Here is a 21,139-nt window from a genome sequence, read left to right as displayed (position 1 = left end):
CACGTGAGTGTGTGTGTGGGTGTGTGTGCGTGTGTGTGTCTTGACGTGATCGAATTACCCACGGCCGGCTGTCAATGACAGGATGACGTCACATCTTTAAACGGAGCCTCTCTCTCAATCATTGATGACGATGACGTCACCGCGTTGCCACCACACGTCCGCTAACAGCCTGACGCGGGAGCGCGCACACTTTCGAAACGACGTCACGTGGTGTTCAGGTTACATTGCGCAACGTTGGACGCCTTCATGAGGAAATGAGTCAAGATAATGAAGCCGGGGTGCATGCGTGCGTGAGGGTGTGCGTGCGCGCGCGCGCTCCCAAATGTTATTTGTTTTGGTTCTTGTGGACGTCAGTGAGGCGGGAACGCCCACTGATGGACCTTAAAAACAAATAGAACCATCAAATTAAATACATACAATTGTTAAACTCAACAATTTAGTTGAACTAAATTTGATTGAACTTTAGCGTTCAAGCATTTTAATTAGATGTTTGTTAAATACACTCATTGTCCCAATTCATTAACTAATCTATGAAATACATTTTAGAAATTATGAGTTTTCAAAATATTTGTTAATATAAAAATGACAATCCCAAAAAAAAAAAAAGAAAGAAATCCGCTTTAAAGTGGAAATGGGCGCTTCTGCCAGCCACCTGGCAGATTAAAAAAATGCACACATGGATTATTTACCAATCCCCCCGCCCCCCCCCCCAAAAAAAAGATTCATTACAAGCGATTCGGAAAAAATTTTATGAATGTAAAAGAAAGAGTGCACGTTTTTCCTAGCCAATTAGTCCCCCGAAAAAATTATTTTGGGTTGATTTTACTTTAGGTGAAAATCGGCACTGTAGCCAGCCACTGAATAAATAAATAAATAAATATAAACAAAAACGATGTATTTGTATTAATATATATATATATATACATACATAGATATATTACTGCAAACGAATAAGTCTTTGTCGTTTAAAATAAGAAAAAAACTATTCTTTTCTATTTGTGGTTAATTTTGAGGAGGAAATGGACGCTTCTGTCATTTGGCAGTTTAAAATAAAGCAGCATGAGATTTATATGTTTACAATTACAACATGTTTTTGTAAAAGAGAAAAAAAAGCAATAAATTGAGCGTGTCCAACAAGCCACCCCAAAAAATCTATTTTGAATGATTTCTTCATGTGGAAATGATCACTACGGGCAGCATGCACTGGGCAGTAGAACGGGGTTTGCGTTCCTTTTTTTTTTGTTTTTATTTTAAACGCCGCCATTGTTATTCTGCCCTTATCTGCGTTATCTTAATCCAGCTGCATTGTTGATTTATTTTATTTGTGGGGGGGCGGAAAGCCCAATTACCCACGTCTCTTATCTGCTCTCTGTCTTTCAATCTCACCATTAAACACTGAGATTTTTATTTTTTTTTTTTTACTTATAGGCGCGGTTTATTGAATACATAAATTATTGTTTCAATGTACAAAATGTTACGTTACGACTCATATCTGACCTTTTTTAAAACATATTTGCTTTGTGCACGCGTCATTCAACGACACTTTTAAACAGTACTGCAAAAAAAAAAGTGCAATAATTAGGGAACAAAATACACCATGGATGAGATATAGGGCTGCTCCCTTTACTTGCTTTAGGGTCTTTGCGCGATTTGGTGGGGGGGGGGGGGGGGGGGGATGTTTGTTGTGGGTCCCAGTTGAGTGTATCAGATGATGCCAGAGGCAGATAAGCCGCACTGGCCGCCGTCTGCACAGAGTCAGACCAGAGAAACTGGACCAGGCAGCAGCAGGGTTTTTTTTTGTTGTTGTTTTTTGTGTGGACAAAAGTAAAGGGGCAGCGAGCAGAAGGTAGATTGGAGGCTGTGATATAGAACAGAAGCTCCCGCAGGCAGGCTGCAATCATGACACTGCTGACTTGATAGAAGATCAGGAGCAACAGCATTCACACATCTTTTTCTTTCAAAATTGTTGATGGGAAAAAAAATGCAATGCAAAGAAAAAAAAAGAAAAAAAATTCACACGCATGTATTTAATTTAAAATGTTTAATTTAAATAAATAGTCATTTTAAAAATGTAATTCAAATAAATGCTGCACCGACACGTGTGTATTCAGCTTTTTTATTATTATTATTATTATTATTATTTAGATCAGTTAATATTCCCTTTACGAATCGCCCTCCTTACAATAAATAATGTAACAATAATTTAGTTTTTTTTTTGTTTGTTCGAGGAGCTCAAACAAGCTTGTATTTTACAACACGAATAGATTGCATTTTTTTCTTGTTTTTTTTTTCTTCCTCGTTTTTCATGCTCAGCGTTTAAGACAAAGAGTCCAACGTGTATATATATATATATATATATATATATATATATATATATATATATTTTTTTTTTTTTTTTTTAAAGAAAACGTCGAGGAAACAAGACACAAAAAGGTCACAATGAAATGTGAAGGAAGTCCATGAAGTGTTTCCATATATGTTCCCTGTTAAAGTCTCATCATGGAGTTTTGCTTGTATATCCACATAGAAACGTTCTGTACATCTTTCTTTTTTTCATGCAACATCAGTTTGCCATCCATCTTCTCCACGATTAGGAATAAAAAAAAAAGAAGAAGAAAAATCCTTTTTTAAATGGGCGATGTGATGAGCTTCTCACATGCAAGAGGGAATCGGGAGGAGGATGGCGGGGGGGGGGGGGGGGGGGGGGGTGTCATGCTGCAATATTTGCAGGGGGGGCAGGGGGGGGGGTCTTGGCGGAGGTCGTGGGTTTCACGTCTCCACCGGGCTGGGTACCATACTGTTGGGGGTGTCCGGTAACTGAGAGGATAATGATGTGACGTCACTTCCCGACGAGTTGCCCAGAGAGCCAGACTCAGAGAAAGACACCTTGGAAAAAAAAAAAAAGAAATCACAATACTATACATTAGTAGTAGTAGTAGTAGTTGTTGTTGCTGTAGTAGTAGTGGTAGTAGAATATGATGAAAACTATCATGCATATGTTCATTTTACAATTTTGTGTTGTACTTGTTAGATTTTAATTACATATTTGTCTTATTTTTCACATGTAACCCACAAATGCTCATACGACATACAGTACAACATAAAATATGTATCTTTAAATCAGTTGTGTTAATATATATTTTTAATGTGAACTAAAATGATTTGTTTTATAGTGATCAAATGCTAATAATGTGATGTTTTAACCAACAGGTTTGCAATAACAGGCAATAATTGGCAATACGTTGTCATTGTATATATATATATATATATATATATATATATATATATATATATATACATATATATACAGCTGCATCGCAATAAATCGGAATCTCGTGGAAAACTTTTAAACATTTATTTCAGTAGTTCAATTAAAAACATCAAACTTATTTATTACAGATTCACTACACATAGAGCGAAATATTTCATGATTTTTCCTGAATAATTTTGATGATTATAGTCTACAGAAATCAGGAATTAGGTCGGAATTAGCCACCTGTAAAGTATTTTCCCATGTTTAATCAGTCTGTTATAATACATGAGATTTACTTTCTGGAATGAACCACTGCAATAAATGAACTTTTCTACTTCATTGAGATATGATTTTACAACACATTTCAAGGCAACATGAGTAACATATGGGCAAAAGTATTAGAACATCCGTCTTAGTTCACCCTGAATGTCAATTCTTTATTTTACTAAGACCTTTTGGACAATTGTTTGCTTGTAACTTTGTGTTTAGGACCGTCTTCTGATCCCGCGTACACAAAGCAAGGTCTTTAAAGGCATAATGGGTAAACTCAGTATTTTTTTCCCCCAGACAGACAGATGAATAGATGGGGAACACACCCACCAGTTGTTGGAAGGCAGGCTGGTCCAGGTCACTCTGCAGGGCAAACTCGCTGAGGGCCTTCCAAGGCGGCTGGTAGGTCTGGACCTCCACCGGGTTGCCCTGCACGGCGCTCTCGTGCCGGATGGGACTCCCGGCCACCAGAGGCGTTCCCGTCAGGCCCTGCAGGTTCTGATGGGTGTTTACAAACGACCAGCATTAAATAGTTGTTGTTCGGCATCTTGAACAGAGATGGCAGAAACCTGCCGCATCAGAGCCCCAACAAGATACAACATTGAGCCGCTACTGCATTTTGCGCCGACGACTCGATACCCTCCCAAAAGTTGACATTTCCCATTGAACTTAATATTGATTGTATGAAGTAGATGTTATGCTGTTCGAAATGTTTACTGGTCAAGCCCCCACACTTTTTCTCAAGAAGTGAACTGCAACCAGGCAATGTACAAATGCAAACAGCAAAATATGTGCCCATGCTGACAGGGTGGACATTTTTGACTAATTTCCTCATTTCATGAGCACATGCTGGACCTTCACTTAGAAAAATGATTCGTTAACAAGCTGACCGTGTATTGCTAAATAAATATAGGTCAAGCTTCTGAAAGGGTTTTAGAACAATTGGTATTTCTGTATGACAGAGTGGACATGATAAGCTTGACAACAAACCAACTACACACGCATAATATGAACATTTGACATTTGTGTAAATCTTTATGATGCAACTATCCACTGTTTCAGCCTCCACTGAAGAAGACAAAACGCTGGATGCAATGTCGCTGAAACCATCAGAGGGGCTCTTAAAGGGGGCAGTTACCCCATACTGACAGGGTGGACAGCAATTTCAGGGACATATGAAAAATGTTCAATATGTCTGTGCAAAACCGTGTTAAAAAAAAAAAAAAAAAAAAAAAATCGATTTAGTATAATTGGCAGCACTTTTTACACACACACACACACACACACACACACACACACACTAGTTAACAGAGCAGTGTGTGGGACATGCCAAAATCCCGTACATCCAATGACACAAATGGGATCAAATGAAGGAAACACATTTGAAGAGGCTTGTTCGGGTATGTGTGCAAATGCTTGGCCATCACATTGACAGCAACACAGCATCCCGCAATCAAATAATTCGATGACATCAGCTTGAGCATTTGTGTGATGTATAGAATAGCTGCTGGCGAGTGACAATTGCTTTCAACACAACAGGGCGGGAGAAGTCAATGTTAAGCTTCACATCCCTGCCTGGTGCCGCGTTACGAAATTCCCTCAGTTGTCCTCTCGTCTCTGTTACGGCTCTGATACGACCTCCGAAGGCACAATTGCCGTGCGGGTCCACTTATTTAGGAGTGTTGTGTAAACATAAGGGATTGAAAGCAATGCGGCGTTTTGAGATCATCCTTTGCATCGCAAATGTTCAAATTGCATAGAAGATTTATTTTTAACATTCCGAATGAATCAAACGTTGTCGAAAATGTCATATCTAAGAACACCCTGTGCAGAACAGTGACACGGGGAAATCGGCGGAGGAGTGTAACGGGGCCTTTTAAGAGTCACTCCTGGCCACGACATGAAAAGAACACTGCGCAATCCCGTGAGATGCAATACAAGAGCGATATTAATATTCATTTTCTATAGCGCTTGACTTCATTTAGGGTTGCAGAGAAAGCCGGAGCCTAGCCCAGCTGACTTTAGCGTGACAGGCGGGGTACACCCCGGACTGGTCCCAAGCCAGTCGCAGGGCACATATAGACAAATGATAATGCACGCTCACGTCCGTTATTGTTATGGTTGCAAGCCACAGTACCCAAAGAAACTCACACATAATGTGTTTTTATACATTTTGCCGTTTCCAAATCTTTTGGAACTATTTTCCATTCTTTCTAAAATCCCAAATGTACTTGCGGTTGATCTAGGATGTTTTGTTTTTATTCATTTTGGTTGTTTGTTGTCATTATTTGGGTTGAACGGGTTATTTTTCGAGTGTACATTAACCACAGCTGGCAGATACAGCATAGCAAATTTATCAGGCTCATTTCTGGACACTAGAGCCATTTAGGAAAAAATATCTCATAGAAATGGACTCAGTTGGAATCCTCCCTGGATTGGTCGCCAGCCAATCCCAGACAAACAAGCGTTCACATTTACGCACAATTTCGAGCCTTCAACGTGTTTTGGGGAATGTGAGAGTCAATTCACGCAAGCAAAGGGGAGAACATCCCAACAACACCAGAAGGCAGTAACAGGGATTTGAACCCAGAACTTCAGAACTGCGAGGCAGACATGCTATCCACTAGGACACGTTCCGCTACATAACCTGATCAACATCCGATAGAAACGGGAACATTAGTTCCTTGCAGCGTGTGTTTAACCAGTCACCTGTGTCAGTAAAACGGAGAACTGCGAGGCAAAATTGGGAACCACTAGGTCACCGACTCGCGGTGAGATTGACATTAATGATGTTAAATGTCAGGTCTTAATCTAGCAATAAATTATGGTTGTAGTTTGCACCGCATGCCGCTGTCTAACGGTGATCAACAACGAAACTAAATGAACATTCCCAAGCACAATATGAAATACATTGTTACATCAAGACCTCAGAACTGAACATGATCACCTTTGTATTGGCTACAGTACATAGAGACCGGAGGTGGGCAAAGTACGGCCCAGGGTCCACATGCAGCCCTCGTCGTTCTTTAATCTGGACCACCGAGCAAAAGTTATGTCATATTTGTTGCAATCATTTTGTCATTTGCCCCAAAAATTGTTGAATTCAAATTCACGCATGTTTATTTCATTGATCTCACAATAACGTACAAATCTATTTATCTTATGAATGAATTGGTTAATTAATCATAATGTAATGAATAACAAACAATACAATGATACTGTAATATTCAAATAAAAATATTCAACATGTATTTGAACGTTTCTATGTTATTTCACATCATCTGCAAATGGCCTGGCGAATCTGCCCATTTTAAAAGTCAAATACAATACTTTCGAATCCGATGCAAACACTAAGAGAATGCGCAGGTGTACCTCATGAAATGTCCAGCACATACAAATCAGCATTTCTCCCATAAGCCTCACCGAACACTCGGAATGACAATAGCATGCAAATATGATACGTGCACCACTTTTTGCAACAAATTTGAAAATTCCCTGCAACGCCCTTGTCCATAATTCTGCAACGTTATTACTTGACGAAACTCGATATCATGTATTTATTCGGATCTGTTCATTTATTTTGTTGTGACTTTTTTTGTTTGGTTTTTTTCTCAATTGTGTTTATTTGTGCAGCAGGCTGCAGAAGCCTCGAAAACGTGAACTCCCCCGATTCTGACCGCGAACGCAACACAGAAGCATGCCAGTCGTCAGTATACGGAGAGAAATGAAAGCGAGTTGGACTTACGAAGATGCTTACAGTCTTATCACTGTGCTGCTGCTGGAGCTGCTTGATGAGCAGCGACTTCTTCTTGTCCTTGCACCGCTTGTTCTGGAACCACACGCGGATGACTCTGGGGCTCAGGCCGGTCATCTCCACCAGCTGCTCCTTCATGAGCGCGTCGGGCCGCGGGTTGGCGTTGTAGCACGTCCGCAGCGTGTGCAGCTGCTTCTCGTTGAGCACCGTGCGCACCCGCGTGGTCTTTTCCGACTGCTTGTGGACGTGGTTGCGATGCGGGGCCTGCCGCACCGTCACCGGCTCTGCTTGCACGCAACGGAAGAGGGGACGCGGCCCGTTACAACCGGCGGCTTCCACACGCACCCGAAAATAACATCTGGACCGGTCGCGCGTCACGTAACGAACTGCCGTTCACATCTAATAGAGACCTTTCAGTGAACCCATATATAAAAATACCATACCAAAAAAAAAATATATATATATATACATTTTTATATATATATTTATATATATTTATATATAAATAATATATATAATATATATATTTTTCTTTAATATTGCCATTTATTTTTAACATCGCTGATCGAATACAGACATGCACGCATGCATTGAGCTTTCAAAAATATTTTGTAAATTATGACCTGGAATTTCATTTAAACGTTTTTTTTTTTTTTTTTTTGCGTATAGTCTAGATATGATCTAACACTATTTCTGAAATGTTCGAAAACGCGGTAATTCTTTCTCTTTGGGTGTGCGCGTGTGTCAATTCTTTAAAAGTGTTTAAGTTGTGAGGTCATACGGTCTCACACACACACACGCACACGCACGCGCGTCGTAGCAGCTTATTCAGATAATGACAGCGGTACAGCAGGTTCGCCTTAATGGGATCAATTATGACAATTTGGCCTCTACTCCAACGCAGTCTGTCAAACATCAGGAAAATACAGGTCTTATTTTTATTGGTGTCTTAATTTCCTTATTTGCGATATATCTTATATATATATATATATATATATATATATATATATTATTTTTTTTTTACTTTATAGTACTGTTTACTCCAAAACGTGTATATCCGCATAACAATAAGTGTGTATTTTGGCCTGATTTTTTTTTTTAAGAAAATACATTTATAATGATAAAAAACGAATAATCATTCATTGATCAGAGCCAAATCATACCGAAAAATATGTGATATGATTGAACATTTGTCTGTCCTAGATATTTAAATAATACAGGATTTTTATAGGAATGTAAGGCCTCTCGATCGCATACTCATATTTTCAACTCAAGTATACGTGTAATACACTCTCTTTTTTTTCTGAGACCATCAATCTACGACTAACAATAATAACCATCCTAATTTTAAAACATTTCTAAGAATCATACCATAACCAACACGTGCAACCACTCTTGTTTTTAGATAATGCACTCTATTACATTTATATGGAATTCATACCACTGAATCTGTTTTTTTATTATTATTTTTATACGTAAGGTACTGCGTGAATCTGTTTCCATGCACATCAATTTATGGTTTGTGTTTCTAATTTTTCAAACAATTTAGTTTTTCTCCTTTAACACGTGGCCCTTTTGTGACAAAAATGACTACCACCGCTCTTTACCACCACTACTACTAATAATATAATCAGTGTTTGGAAAGTCACTGTGCACGTATACTTTTATTAATATATGTACTCTGTATAAAACTTGTCTTTATAGATATAGAATACAAGAGATACATATGGATTCAACATGAAACAAAATATATTATTTTCCGAACATAATGATTGTAAATATACTAAATATAATAATAATAATAATAATAATAATGTTTTCGTTGTGTGTGTTTTTTTTTTTTTGTGTGTATGTGTGTGTCTAGTTTCGCACCTGCCAGGTGCATGGCTCTGTTGGAGTGCACGTTGTGTCCGGGGCTGACGGGGCTTCCGGCGGAGCCTCTGTCCAGCAGCAGGCTGTGGTCGGCCCGGCACAGGAGCTCGTCTTCCCGCAGAGAGAACTCGTCGCCGGGCAGCAGCTGCCGGCTGCACACCGAGCAGCGGAAGCACTCGATGTGGTAAACGTTGTCCCGGGCCCTCATCACCAGGTCGCTGCTACTGAAGCCCAGGTTGCACTTCGCGCACTTGATGCCGAACAACCTGCACGAGGAGAAGAACATGAACATTTGAATCCCATTGGACAGATATTTTGCTACACTTTTTTCTTTCTTTTTTACCTCACGTAGTCTCTCTTGCAGTAGGTCTTGCCGTCCCGCACGAAGCAAGTGCAGCTCTCGTCCAGGTACTGGCTGCACTCTGCACACTTGAGGCAGGCTGCGTGCCACTCCAGGTCGGGGGAGACTCTCAGGATGTACTGGTCGTGGATCTGGCTTCCGCATCCCACACACATGGCGAATGCTGGCTTCTCTGCACACAGCGCCATATCGTCTAAGTCGTTTTCCAACTCGTTTGACACGTTTTCCTCCAAGAATCGAGCGTTTTGTTTGTTTTGGTCTTTTTGCAGGGGTTGCTTTCTGCACGTTTTTTTGCTCATGCAACATATGGAGTAGGATTGGAAAACTGCAATCAAACCTCACGCATTGTTGCATAATTTATAAAAAAAAAAAAAAAAAAAAAAAAAAAAAGCGTGATGTCGCCAGTACCATAAAACAAAAAGAAAAAAGAACAAGAAAGGCTTGCGCTTATACTTACTTTTGGAATGATCCCCCATATCACCCAAGAAAGAAGAGCTGAAAATAATATCCACCATACAGGAAGGAGGAAGGGGCGAGCTGGAGGTGCACAAAAAAAGATGAAGTGAGGAGTGAGGAGTGAGTGAGTGGCCCTTCCGCGGCTGCCTCCCTCACAACTTGGAAGAAAAAAAAAAACCGACTGACTGCAGTCAGGCAGGACGTCGAGGAAGAGGAGGGGGGCAGCAGCGAAGAGGCTGCAGGGTCCCACACGCTGCTGCTATGACGTCATGACGTCCGAGCAGGACCCTCCAATCCTATCGAGTTGGTACAATACACACTTTTAGCAATTTGGAATTATATATATAGTTCTGACCATATTAACATTATTATTTATTGAATATTGTTAATATTAGTATTAGGCTTGCTACACTGCAAAAAAATAAATAAAGTACTTAATTTTTTTGGGGTTGCTCATGATTTCAATGCGCTAAACTGACTTCATTTTAACCTCTTTTCCACGATAATAATCAAATGATGAATGTTAGTTTTACACATTTGAACAGCCGATGTACATGTTCGAATTAAGTCAATTGGAAGGGCTTTTTTTCCCCCGTGTATTATGAAATTGCCATTATTCATATTCAAAGTATTGTTGTTTTTGTAAGACCATTTTACAAAGTAACTGGAAAAAACCGGTACACTTAAGAGTGACATTAAGTTTATATCTACCATTTCATTTATATATTTATCTATTCCCTCTTTCATCTCTTTTCTATCTACCTGTATCTATATACAGTATATATCTGTCTGTCTGTCTGTCTGTCTGTCTGTCTGTCTATCTATCTATCTATCTATCTATCTATCTATCTATCTATCTATCTATCTATCTATCTACTTTTATAAAAACACTAATACACACTGTCAGAGATTTATCAATTAGGTTAATTATTGTGGTTTGCATGAATGTGAGCAATATTTACCAACGTATGAAAACTATGACATACACGATCATCAAACGTTGTTCGTTCGTCTGACAGCGTCGAGCTGCACAATCGCGGGTTTAATCTCGAGGGTGGCGGTTGATCGATTATGAGTCAGCGTTGCTTTTGTGATGTGTATGATTCAAAATGACGAACTACGATTGTAATGCTCAAGAATAAGATGCACGCTCGTGACTGGTATGAGTTGTGCGAATGTCCACCTCCTTGCACAGCGCTCGTCTGAACAAGAAGGACATCTAGTGGACGAGAGCGACAACTACACTTTTCTCGAGATTGACATCAGCAGACTAAAAGCGGCAGATGTTATTGTTGAATTCGTGTTAGACACACACAGAATTTGTAAACATGTCCAATTCAGTACTTTTGTGTGTGTCCATGTGTTAAATTGAAGGGAATCCAAAATTGTGATTAAAAAATAGCAGTGTGGGTGGGCCACGAAGGCTTTCCCTGCTGGCCTAAGAAAAAAAAATGATCAGAAGCACTGATTTACATTCATAACATAAATGCTAATATTTGTTGCATGGAATTGTGTTAATCGATTCCCAACTGTATATTCTCTTCATTTCATAGCGTTTCTCTTGGTTGCACCTCTTCCAGTCGATGTGGATGTTAGATGTTTTTTTTTCTCCTTGTCCTATCAGAATTCAGCCTCTATGTGCTGCTATGTGAATGTAATCTGCCCAGGGCCTACACAGTCAGTCGTGCTGGCAGATGTCATTGAAATGCACTAGGACTGTTTCTTTAACCAACCACTGATGTGAGTGAGCACTTTTCTGTCCTCTGATTGGATGGTCAGAGCAAGCCAAGTTCTACTTGAAAAACGATCTGCACACATTGGTGCAGTTAATAATGGGCAGATAGATAGAGCAACAGACAGATAATTAAAATGTAATGCCAGCCACATATAGAAAATTTAACATCATTAACAATTACTGCCTGCAAAATGTATATAGATATAATGATTCATCAATTCATTATCACTGTCGTTGATCTTGTTTCAACTTTTGGCTTGTTGGTGCATTTCATTTCAGAACATTGTTGTACATTTCAATTGTTGCATCACAATATATTATTTAAAAATTGAGTTGTAATTTTTTTTTTTTCATCCAGTAGTTGTACGAAGCAGTGAAGTTGCACATCACGGTAAACTACATCCACAATAATAATGATATTGTTAAATTAATAGCTCTGACAGTGTCAGAAAGTCAGTATATTAGAAAGGTGTCATTGAAAAGTGCAGGTGAACCTCATGGTTCTCATAAATACTGTATACGTAATAATATATATCTCACAAAATGACAGAATAAGAGTCAAAGAGTTGTGTGTCTTTATAATGCATTCATATGAAGAAGTTGTACTTCCAGGAGTAATCAGATGAGTTTTTTTCCGGCAGGTTGAATTATACATCTTGAGAGTTGTAATGTGTTTAAGTGGAGTCGCGTACTGTCAGCTCACATTTCGAATGGCCTTTCAATTCGATTTGCATGCATTGAACTGACTCCAGCCTATTTGAATAGAACTCTGTAGAATAAATGAAGCTGACTGCTTTGTTCTTCTACAGTCATACTCAATAAGAGAATAACTGCGGTCACGGAAATAACTTGAATCTGACAAAAGTAATAATAAATGCCAATTTCATGACAATTACCCAATGAAAATCAGACACTGCTTTTGCACTGCGGTTCAACAGAATTGTTTATAAAAAAAAAAAAAAAAAAAAAAAAAAAAACCTCATGAAACAGGCCTGGACAAAAATGATGGTACCCTTAACTTCATATTTACTAATACGACTAATTAGGCAATCGTTGCAATCAAACGATTTTTGTAAATTCAATGACACCTCGGCAGCAGACCAAACTGCTCCAGGTGTCTCAGGTTTGAAGGGTGCTTTTATAATTTACATAGTCACCCCCACCACACTTCAGTTGTACAGCCGGGTTCACGACCCTTGTCCTGTCCTTCCCTCACAGGGTGTAGCACTACTGCCCCATACAACACTCATATCTAATGTGTCATTGTTCTAGATATATAAGGATTTACTTTTCTCAACTTGTTTACAATTAGTGCTTTGTCTTTTGTGTCCTTTTCTCACTCCCCTCTAGAAACTTTGTTCTGTTTGACCGATCGACTCTGATTCTCAATAAATATCCATTATAATACTAAGAAACCACAGCAGCCGCTTAAAAACTCCACTGTGTCTGACCGTGCAAAAACAGACACAGTAAAACTGTTCCGGCATAAAAGGGATACAGAACCTCCATTCTGCTTGACCTAACAGCCGAACGGGACAAAAAAAAAAGAAGAAGGGTGCTTTCTCTGGATGGCATGTTTCAACTCCTTCCACAGATGTTCAATAGGATTTAGATCAGGGCTCATCGAAGGCTACTTCAGAATAGTGCAATGTTTTGCTCTGAGCCATTCTTGGGTGTTTTTAGCTGTGTGTTTTTTGGGACATTATCCTGTGGCGAGACCCTTGACCTGTGACTGTGACCCAGCTTTCTGACACTGAGCAGCACATTTCTCTCTACAGAACCTTGATAGTCTGGAGATTAAATTGTACCTTGCGCAGATTCATGACACCCCGTGCCAGATGCAACAGAGCAGCCCCTGAACATAACAGCGCTTCCCCCTTGTTTCACAGTAGGGACAGTGTTCTTTTCTTGGTATGCTTCAAATTTGCGTCTGTGAACATAGAGCTGATATGCCTTGCCAAAACGTTCCAGTTTTATCCTGAGGACATTCTCCCAGAAGCTTTGTGGCTTGTCAACATGCATTTTGTCAAATTCCAGTCTAGCTTTTTTATGATTTATTTTCAACAGTGGTGTCCTCTTTAGTCATCTCCCATGAAGTCCACTTTGGCTCAAACAACGACAGATGCTGCAATCTGACACTGCTGTACCTTGACCTTGGAGTTCACCTTTAATTTCTTTGGAGGCTGTTCTGAGCTCTTTTGTTACCATTCGTATTATCGTCTCTTCGATTTGTCATCAATTCTCCTCCTACGGCCACGTCCAAGGAGGTTGGCTGCAGTCCCGTGGATTAGAAACATCAAGCTGCTTGGAGATGGTCTTATAGCCTTTACCTTTAATGTGCTTGTCTATAATTTTCTTTCTAATCTGCTGAGACAACTCTCTCCTTCGCTTCCTCTGGTCCATGTTTCGTGTGATACACACCATGTCACCAAACAGCACAGTGATTACTTGTCATCCTTTAAACAGGCCAACTGACTGAGTTTGACGGCACCTGTGATGCTAATTAGACGAAACACGTTTTTTGAACATGTTCCTATTGTCATATTATTTTCAGTCTTTTCTCGGGGTACCATCATTTTTGTCGAGGCGTGTTTCATGAGTTTGGATTTTAAAATCATTCTGTTTAACCACTATTCAAAATCAATGACTGATCTTCATTGGTTGATTTTCATAATTTTATTATTTCTTTTACTTATTATTACAGATTCAAGTTATTTCTGTGACTACTGTGGGTTTTTATTTCCTTAACAGAGGGGCACCAACAATTTTATCTGTGTGTGTATATATACATATATATATATATATATATATATATATATATATACAGATATGTATATATATAAATATACATATCTGTATATATATATATATATATATATATATATATATATATATATATACAGATCTGTATATATATATATATATATATATATATATATATATATATATATATATATATATATATATATACACGCTTGTGAATGACTGAACAATTCGAGGAAGTTTCTTTTATACCCAATCATGGCACCCACCTGTTCCCAATGAGCCTGTTCAACTGTGGGATGTTCCAAACAGGTGTTTGAAGAGCATTCCTCCACTTTCTCAGTCTTTTTTGCCACCTGTCCCAGCTTTTTTTGAACGTGTTGCAGCCATAAAAAAAGTTAATGATTATTTGCTAAAAACAATCACATTTATCAGTTTGAACATTAAATATGTTGTCTTTGTAGTGTATTCAATTAGGTTGAATAGAATTTGCAAATCATTGTATTCTGTGATTAGCTGGCAACCAGTTCAGGGTGTAGCCCGCCTCCTGTCCGATGACAGCCGGGATAGGCTCCAGCACGCCCGCGACCCGAGTGAGGAGAAGCGGCTCAGAAAATGGATGGATGGATTGTATTCTGTTTTTATTTATGCTTAACAACGTCCCAACTTCATTGGAATTTGGGTTGTATATATATATATATATATATATAATTTAACCAGGTTGGTCTCATTGAGATTAAAAATTTATTTTACAAGAGAGACCTGGTAAAAGCCTGGCAGCAGCAAAAACGCAGAGAAGTTACAGACATACAAGGAGAGACAAAGTACAATTTATAAAGCCAACATTATGGATTTAGCCATAAAACACTGCAACATCGATGCTAGTTTCGTTAGTCCCTCAATGGTGTTTTGCAATCTGTGAAAGGATTAAGTTAGCAGACTTTCATGAAAGTTATGTGGTGTTAAAATACACAAAGTGCAATTCTTTGAAGTTTAGTTTTCCAGTAAACGTCAACCGTGGGTGGCAATAAAAAGGTTGAAGATGGCTCTTGTCCTATTTTTTGAATAATTGTTCACCCTGCCAAACCGCTGCTTGTTGTGACATTTTTCCTTGCCAGTCGCGTCAAAAAAATCAGCTGATGATGGCTCGCATCTCGAAAAACGCATAAGTCAGGTCACTCGTAAGGCGAAGTAATTAGTATTTGATTAAGAATGTCAGAGAGAGCCAAATACTGGGGTACGTTTTGTGACCCGGTAATGGTGAACCGAACACGTCGTCCAATAGCTTCGCTGCCCAACTCACATGACAACGCTCCCAAAAGAATGTCTAATCAAGCTTTGATGGGCCATTAAACTCATCAAATATGCATGGCACACGCTCATCAGCCACTTAAACTTTGGCAACGGACTCACGTCTGGACTTGGTGCTGTGTGTGTGTGTGTGTGTGTGTGTGTGTGTGTGTCCCAGGTCACTTGATGGAACTTTCCAGCAGTGCCACATTGTCTCTTGAATGTTTTACGTTGGGATGGCACTCTGCCTTCATTGTATTGTCACACACATTAGTGGTCCACAGTGTTTTTTTCCATTGACCCCCACCACCAACTCTCTCTAAATGTATCAGTCTGAAATGTTACCAGTTTTCTGGAGCTGTTTTTTTGTTTTTTTTGGCAAGGTTGGGGGGGGGGTAGTTCAACAAAGAAGAAGGAAGCAACGATCACAGGAAGAGGAACCGCTCTTGTCTTGGAACTGGGCTAAATAGAAAGTAAAAATAAACAATATAGAAACTGTTCAACAGATAAATTAATGCAAGCAAAAAGTTGAAGTTCGTGAGATTATTTTGGTGTTTTAATGAATATTAAATGTTATTGTTGTTATTAATATTTAATGTTATTGTGGTTGATTTAAAGTGCTGAAAATATTTAGGACCTTAAAAAAAAAAAAGACCAACCTGCATCATTAAGTGCTATAATGCGGACTATTTCAATGTGGCTGCGGTAAAAACCTGACATTGGGTGCTGGTCTAATACATTTGCACTGTAAATCAACCTGATATTGTTGTGTTAAACATATTCATTAAATAAATAGGTGTTTAATTTACAAAAATGTTTATTTAACAGTAACTTAGCATAACTATTTTCCATTCTTCCCACAATCCAAAATGGAGAGATTCTTTTCAAGCACATTGTGTGTTTTACTATGTTTAATGGGTTAGCTTTGTGTGCATATGTTAACCACAACAGACATCTGACAAAATGTATGTTTGAACACATAAGCGTATTTTAGAAGTAATGTCTCATCTGCCCATGCATCAGAACAGTCAATCGCAGGGCACATCGAGTATATTGGAGATAAACATGATACACGCTCATTCACACTTACCAGAGTAAGAAAATATAGACAAGCACGGGGAGAACATGCCAACTGCACACATGCAGGAGAGCCTGCCTGAGCAGGTTCTAACTCAGAACCTCTCGAAGATGAGGCAGTCATCCGAACCACTTTTACACAGTGCTGCCCTCCAAGGTTTTTAATGTAATTTAGATGGTTTAAATGATTCACTAGAACTAAAGTTTCTGTGATTTGAGTCTGGTTTTAACAAGCAGTCAGCTACAAACGGTATTAATACAAGCAGTCAGAGATGCATCAAATATGTATACTGATCATCAAAGATTTGACATGAGATACACAATTATTGCTATTTATTGTGTGTGGAAAAAGACTTCCTTATGCGATCTAGGCCTTTGTAAGAGGAGAAGCATGTTGCAGATGTATAATTCATTACACATCCAGACTTAATGCAGTATACACATGATAATTAGGATAAATTTTTGATTGGCGCCTCAGGGCAGTGCTGCATTGTGGAGGCGGCCATTATTCCCTTATTAGTGTAACTGTCAGACGCCTGCTTTAGTTTACAAATGCACTGTCCTCTAGGGCCACCATGCTGGCTTGTTGCTTATGGGCGTCTCAAACAAGAAGCTGTGTCACTTCAATAAGGGCAGATGCACCGGTGTGTTTGCATCAGTCACAACAATGCCGTCACTTCCTCTCTGACACATCACACAGTTATTTGTCTTCATAGATAGGGAGGGATTTCAATCAATTCATCTTTATTCCTTCTATTATTATCCATCTATTATTCCTTTTCTATCATGTTTAGCAAAGCCAGGGGGGGATGCATTTAAAGCAACAAGAAGGGAAAGTGTTGTTTTGGTCCATGGCTCCCCCTACAGTTGTGAAGTGCAATTTACCCTTAAGGAAGGAGACGCGGTTCAGAAAATGAATGGATGGATGGAACTGGTAAATACTGGAAAAGGCAACAGCAATTAAAGAGCAGTATTTGTGTTCAAATAAATCACAGTTTGGCAGTCGCGAATTCACTTGACTGCAGATTTTTTTGGGGGAAACTATCCTCCATTATTTACTGAACAGCTCACCAATTCAGTGTTTTTGCTCAGTGCTGTTTTTACACCACACACACACACACATATATATATCCATCCATCCATTTTCTGAGCCGCTTCTTCTCACTAGGGTCGCGGGCGTTCTGGAGCCTATCCCAGCTATCATCGGGCAGGAGGCGGGGCACACCCTGAACTGGTTGCCAGCCAATCGCAGGGCACATACAAACAAACAACCATTCGCACTCACGTTCACACCTACGGGCAATTTAGAGTCTCCAATTAATGCATGTTTTTGGGATGTGGGAGGAAATCGGAGTGCCCGGAGAAAACCCACGCAGGCACGGGGAGAACATGCAAACTCCACACAGGCAGGGCCGGGGATTGAACCCTGGCCCTCAGAACTGTGAGGCTGACGCTCTAACCAGTCGGTCACCGTGCCGCAACCAGGAAAACAAGTGAATAGAATTTTTAAAAAATGTTTTAAATGGACAGGTCTGAGGGGAAGAAAGACAGGAAAGAGGTCAGAAATGAAAAGTAGGGCACATATAAACAAACAACCATTCGCACTCACATTCACACCTACGGGCAATGCATGTTTTTGGAATGTGGGAGGAAACCGGAGTCCCCGGAGAAAACCCACGCAATATATATATATATATATATATATATATATATATATATATATATATATATATATAGGTGAAATTAACAGGAGAAAGATAGCGAAGCCATGCTAAGTCCTAAGCTAACGTGCATGACGAAGTCGTAAAATACTGAAGCAAGTGATTTGGTGATACAGTACACATAGGTCTGGCTGGAATCACTTTATCGCGGCGGTTAAACAACTTTGAATAGCAAAATAGCAGGCGAATTAATGTGTCTAGGGAGAAAATACTGTCATACACAATAACTCTTGACAGCCACACAGGACCAGAACCGGAAAATAATTAGTACATCATCGCTACGTCACTTGGGAAAAAGGGCATACAGTATGCATAACTATGTGTATTCTATTATATAATATGCTCCAATAACTGTCCCACTGTAATGTAAATTAAGTAATTTTTAAAATATGGAAATTCTGACAAATTGTTCTGGGAGTGAATTTCTATAAGTTGGCAGCTCTGCAGTCATAGCCATAAATGCAGTTTCAGTAATAATTACCATATTACTTTATTTTGGTCTTTCGGGTGTCGGTCTTCGTTTCCTCATTTTTTGGTTTTCAGTTTCAGTCAAAAATTTTTATTTCGGTGCATCACTAATGAACATACAGACGTGCACACAATATATAACTATACAGTATAGATACACATAGAGAGCACGAGAATTTTAGCTTCAGGATAGAGAGTAAGCAATCTTAAACAGGTGAGGTTTCCATCCATCCATTTTCTACCGCTTATCCGAGGTCAGCTCGCGGGGGCTGTGGCTTTAGCAGGGATGCCCAGACTTCCCTCTCCCCAGCCACTTCATCCAGCTCTTCAGGGGGGATCCCGAGGCGTTCCCAGGCCAGTCGAAAGACATAGTCTCTCCAGCGTGTCCTGGGTCGTCCCCGGGGTCTCCTCCCGGTGGGACGCGCCCGGAACACCTCACCAGGGAGGCGTCCGGGAGGCATCCGAATCAGATGCCCCAGCCACCTCATCTGGCTCCTCTCGATGTGGAGGAGCAGCGACTCTACTCTGAGATCCTCCCGGATGACCGAGCTTCTCACCCTATCTCTAAGGGAGAGCCCGGACACCCTGCGCAGGAAAATCATTTCGGCCGCTTGTATACGGGATCTTGTTTCTATTGGTCCGACCCACAGCTCGTGACCATAGGTGAGGGTAGGCACGTAGATCCACCGGTAAATTGAGAGCCTCGCCTTTCGTCTTAGCTCCTTCGTTACCTCAACGAACCGATACAAAGTTCGCATCACTGCAGACGCTGCACCGATCCGCCTGTCGATCTACCGTTCCATTTCTTCCCTCACTCGTGAACAAGACCCCAAGATACTTGAACTCCTCCACTTGGGGCAGGATCTCATCCCCGACCTGGAGAGGGCACGCCACCCTTTTCCGACTGAGGACCACGGTCTCAGATTTGGAGGTGCTGATTCTCATCCCAGCCACATCACACTCAACTGCAAACTGCTCCAGTGAGAGTTGGAGATCACGGCTTGATGAAGCCAACAAAACTACATCATCTGCAAAAAGCAGAGATGCAATACTGAGGCCACCCCATACTCCCGAAGCACCCTCCACAGGACTCCCCGAGGGACACGGTCGAACACCTTCTCCAAGTCCACAAAACACATGTAGACTGGATGGGCGAACTCCCATGCACCCTCGAGGACCCTGCCGAGGGTGTAGAGCTGGTCCACTGTTCCACGGCCAGGACGAAAACCACACTGCTCCTCCTGAATCTGAGATTCGACTTCCCGACGGTCCCTCCTCTCCAGCAGAGACCAGGGAGGCTGAGGAGTGTGATCCCCCTGTAGTTGGAACACACCCTCCGGTCCCCCTTCTTAAAAAGGGGGACCACCACCCCAGTCTGCCAATCCAGAGGCACTGTCCCCGATGTCCACGCGATGTTGCATAGGCGTGTCAACCAGGACAGCCCCACAACATCCAGAGCCTTTAGGAACTCCGGGCGAATCTCATCCACCCCCAGAGCCTTGCCATCGATGAGTTTTTTAACCACCTCAGTGACTTCAACCGCAAAGATAGGAGAGCCCGCCTCAGAGAACCCACACTCTGCTTCCTCATGGGAAGGCTTGTTGGTGGAATTGAGGAGGTCTTCGAAGTATTCTCCTCACCGACTCACAACGTCCCAAGTCGAGGTCAGCAGCGCCCCATCCCCACTATACACAATGTTGGTGGTGCACTACTTCCCCCTCCTGAGACGTCGGATGGTGGACCAGAATTTCCTCGAAGCCGTCCGGAAGTCTTTCTCCATGGCCTCACCAAACTCCTCCCATACCCGAGTTTTTGCTTCAGCAACCACCAAAGCTGCATTCCGCTTGGCCAGCAGTTACCCATCAGTTGCCCCACGAGTCCCACCGGCCAAAAAAGCCTGATAGGACTCCTTCTTCAGCTTGACGGCATCCTCACCAACGGGTTCGGGATTGCCGCCACAACAGGCACCGACCACCTTACGGCCACAGCTGCGGTCGGCCGCCTCAGCAATGGATGGGCGGAACATGGTCCACTCGGACTCGATGTCCCCCGCCTCCCCCGGAACATGAGCAAAGTTCTGTCGGAGGTGGGAGTTGAAACTCCTTCTGACAGGGTATTC

At 40.8% G+C, this 21,139-nt stretch overlaps 1 protein-coding gene across 4 annotated transcripts; it reads right to left on the bottom strand.

The window, feature by feature from the left end:
* Nucleotides 1-2,737: 2,737 nt before the first annotated feature.
* On the bottom strand, nucleotides 2,738-10,113 carry isl2b (ISL LIM homeobox 2b). 4 transcript variants are annotated; one of them, XM_061701579.1, is made up of 6 exons: nucleotides 9,968-10,113; nucleotides 9,493-9,682; nucleotides 9,150-9,415; nucleotides 7,269-7,564; nucleotides 3,854-4,021; nucleotides 2,738-2,886 (listed from the first exon to the last, which is right to left on the bottom strand). In XM_061701579.1, the coding sequence occupies exons 1-6, from the start codon at nucleotides 10,023-10,025 to the stop codon at nucleotides 2,770-2,772; spliced, it is 1,095 nt and encodes a 364-aa protein (XP_061557563.1). In that variant the 5' UTR covers nucleotides 10,026-10,113; the 3' UTR covers nucleotides 2,738-2,769. The 4 variants fall into 4 exon arrangements, with proteins under 4 accessions (XP_061557563.1, XP_061557572.1, XP_061557557.1 ...); XM_061701588.1 differs by having other exon boundaries at nucleotides 7,281-7,561; XM_061701573.1 differs by having other exon boundaries at nucleotides 7,281-7,564; nucleotides 9,968-10,110.
* Nucleotides 10,114-21,139: the final 11,026 nt, after the last annotated feature.

Source organism: Phycodurus eques, chromosome 2 (genome assembly GCF_024500275.1).
Source record: "Phycodurus eques isolate BA_2022a chromosome 2, UOR_Pequ_1.1, whole genome shotgun sequence".
Lineage (NCBI taxonomy): Eukaryota > Metazoa > Chordata > Actinopteri > Syngnathiformes > Syngnathidae > Phycodurus > Phycodurus eques.
This window is presented reverse-complemented; position numbering and strand designations above follow the sequence as displayed.

Coding starts and splice junctions, on each gene's coding strand:
- isl2b (XM_061701579.1), bottom strand. CDS start 10,025: ATGGTGGATATTATTTTCAGCTCTTCTTTCTTGGGTGATATGGGGGAT. Junction 9,683..9,967: donor TATGGGGGATCATTCCAAAA/GTAAGTATAAGC, acceptor CGCTGTGTGCAG/AGAAGCCAGCATTCGCCATG. Junction 4,022..7,268: donor ATAAGACTGTAAGCATCTTC/GTAAGTCCAACT, acceptor AACACCCATCAG/AACCTGCAGGGCCTGACGGG.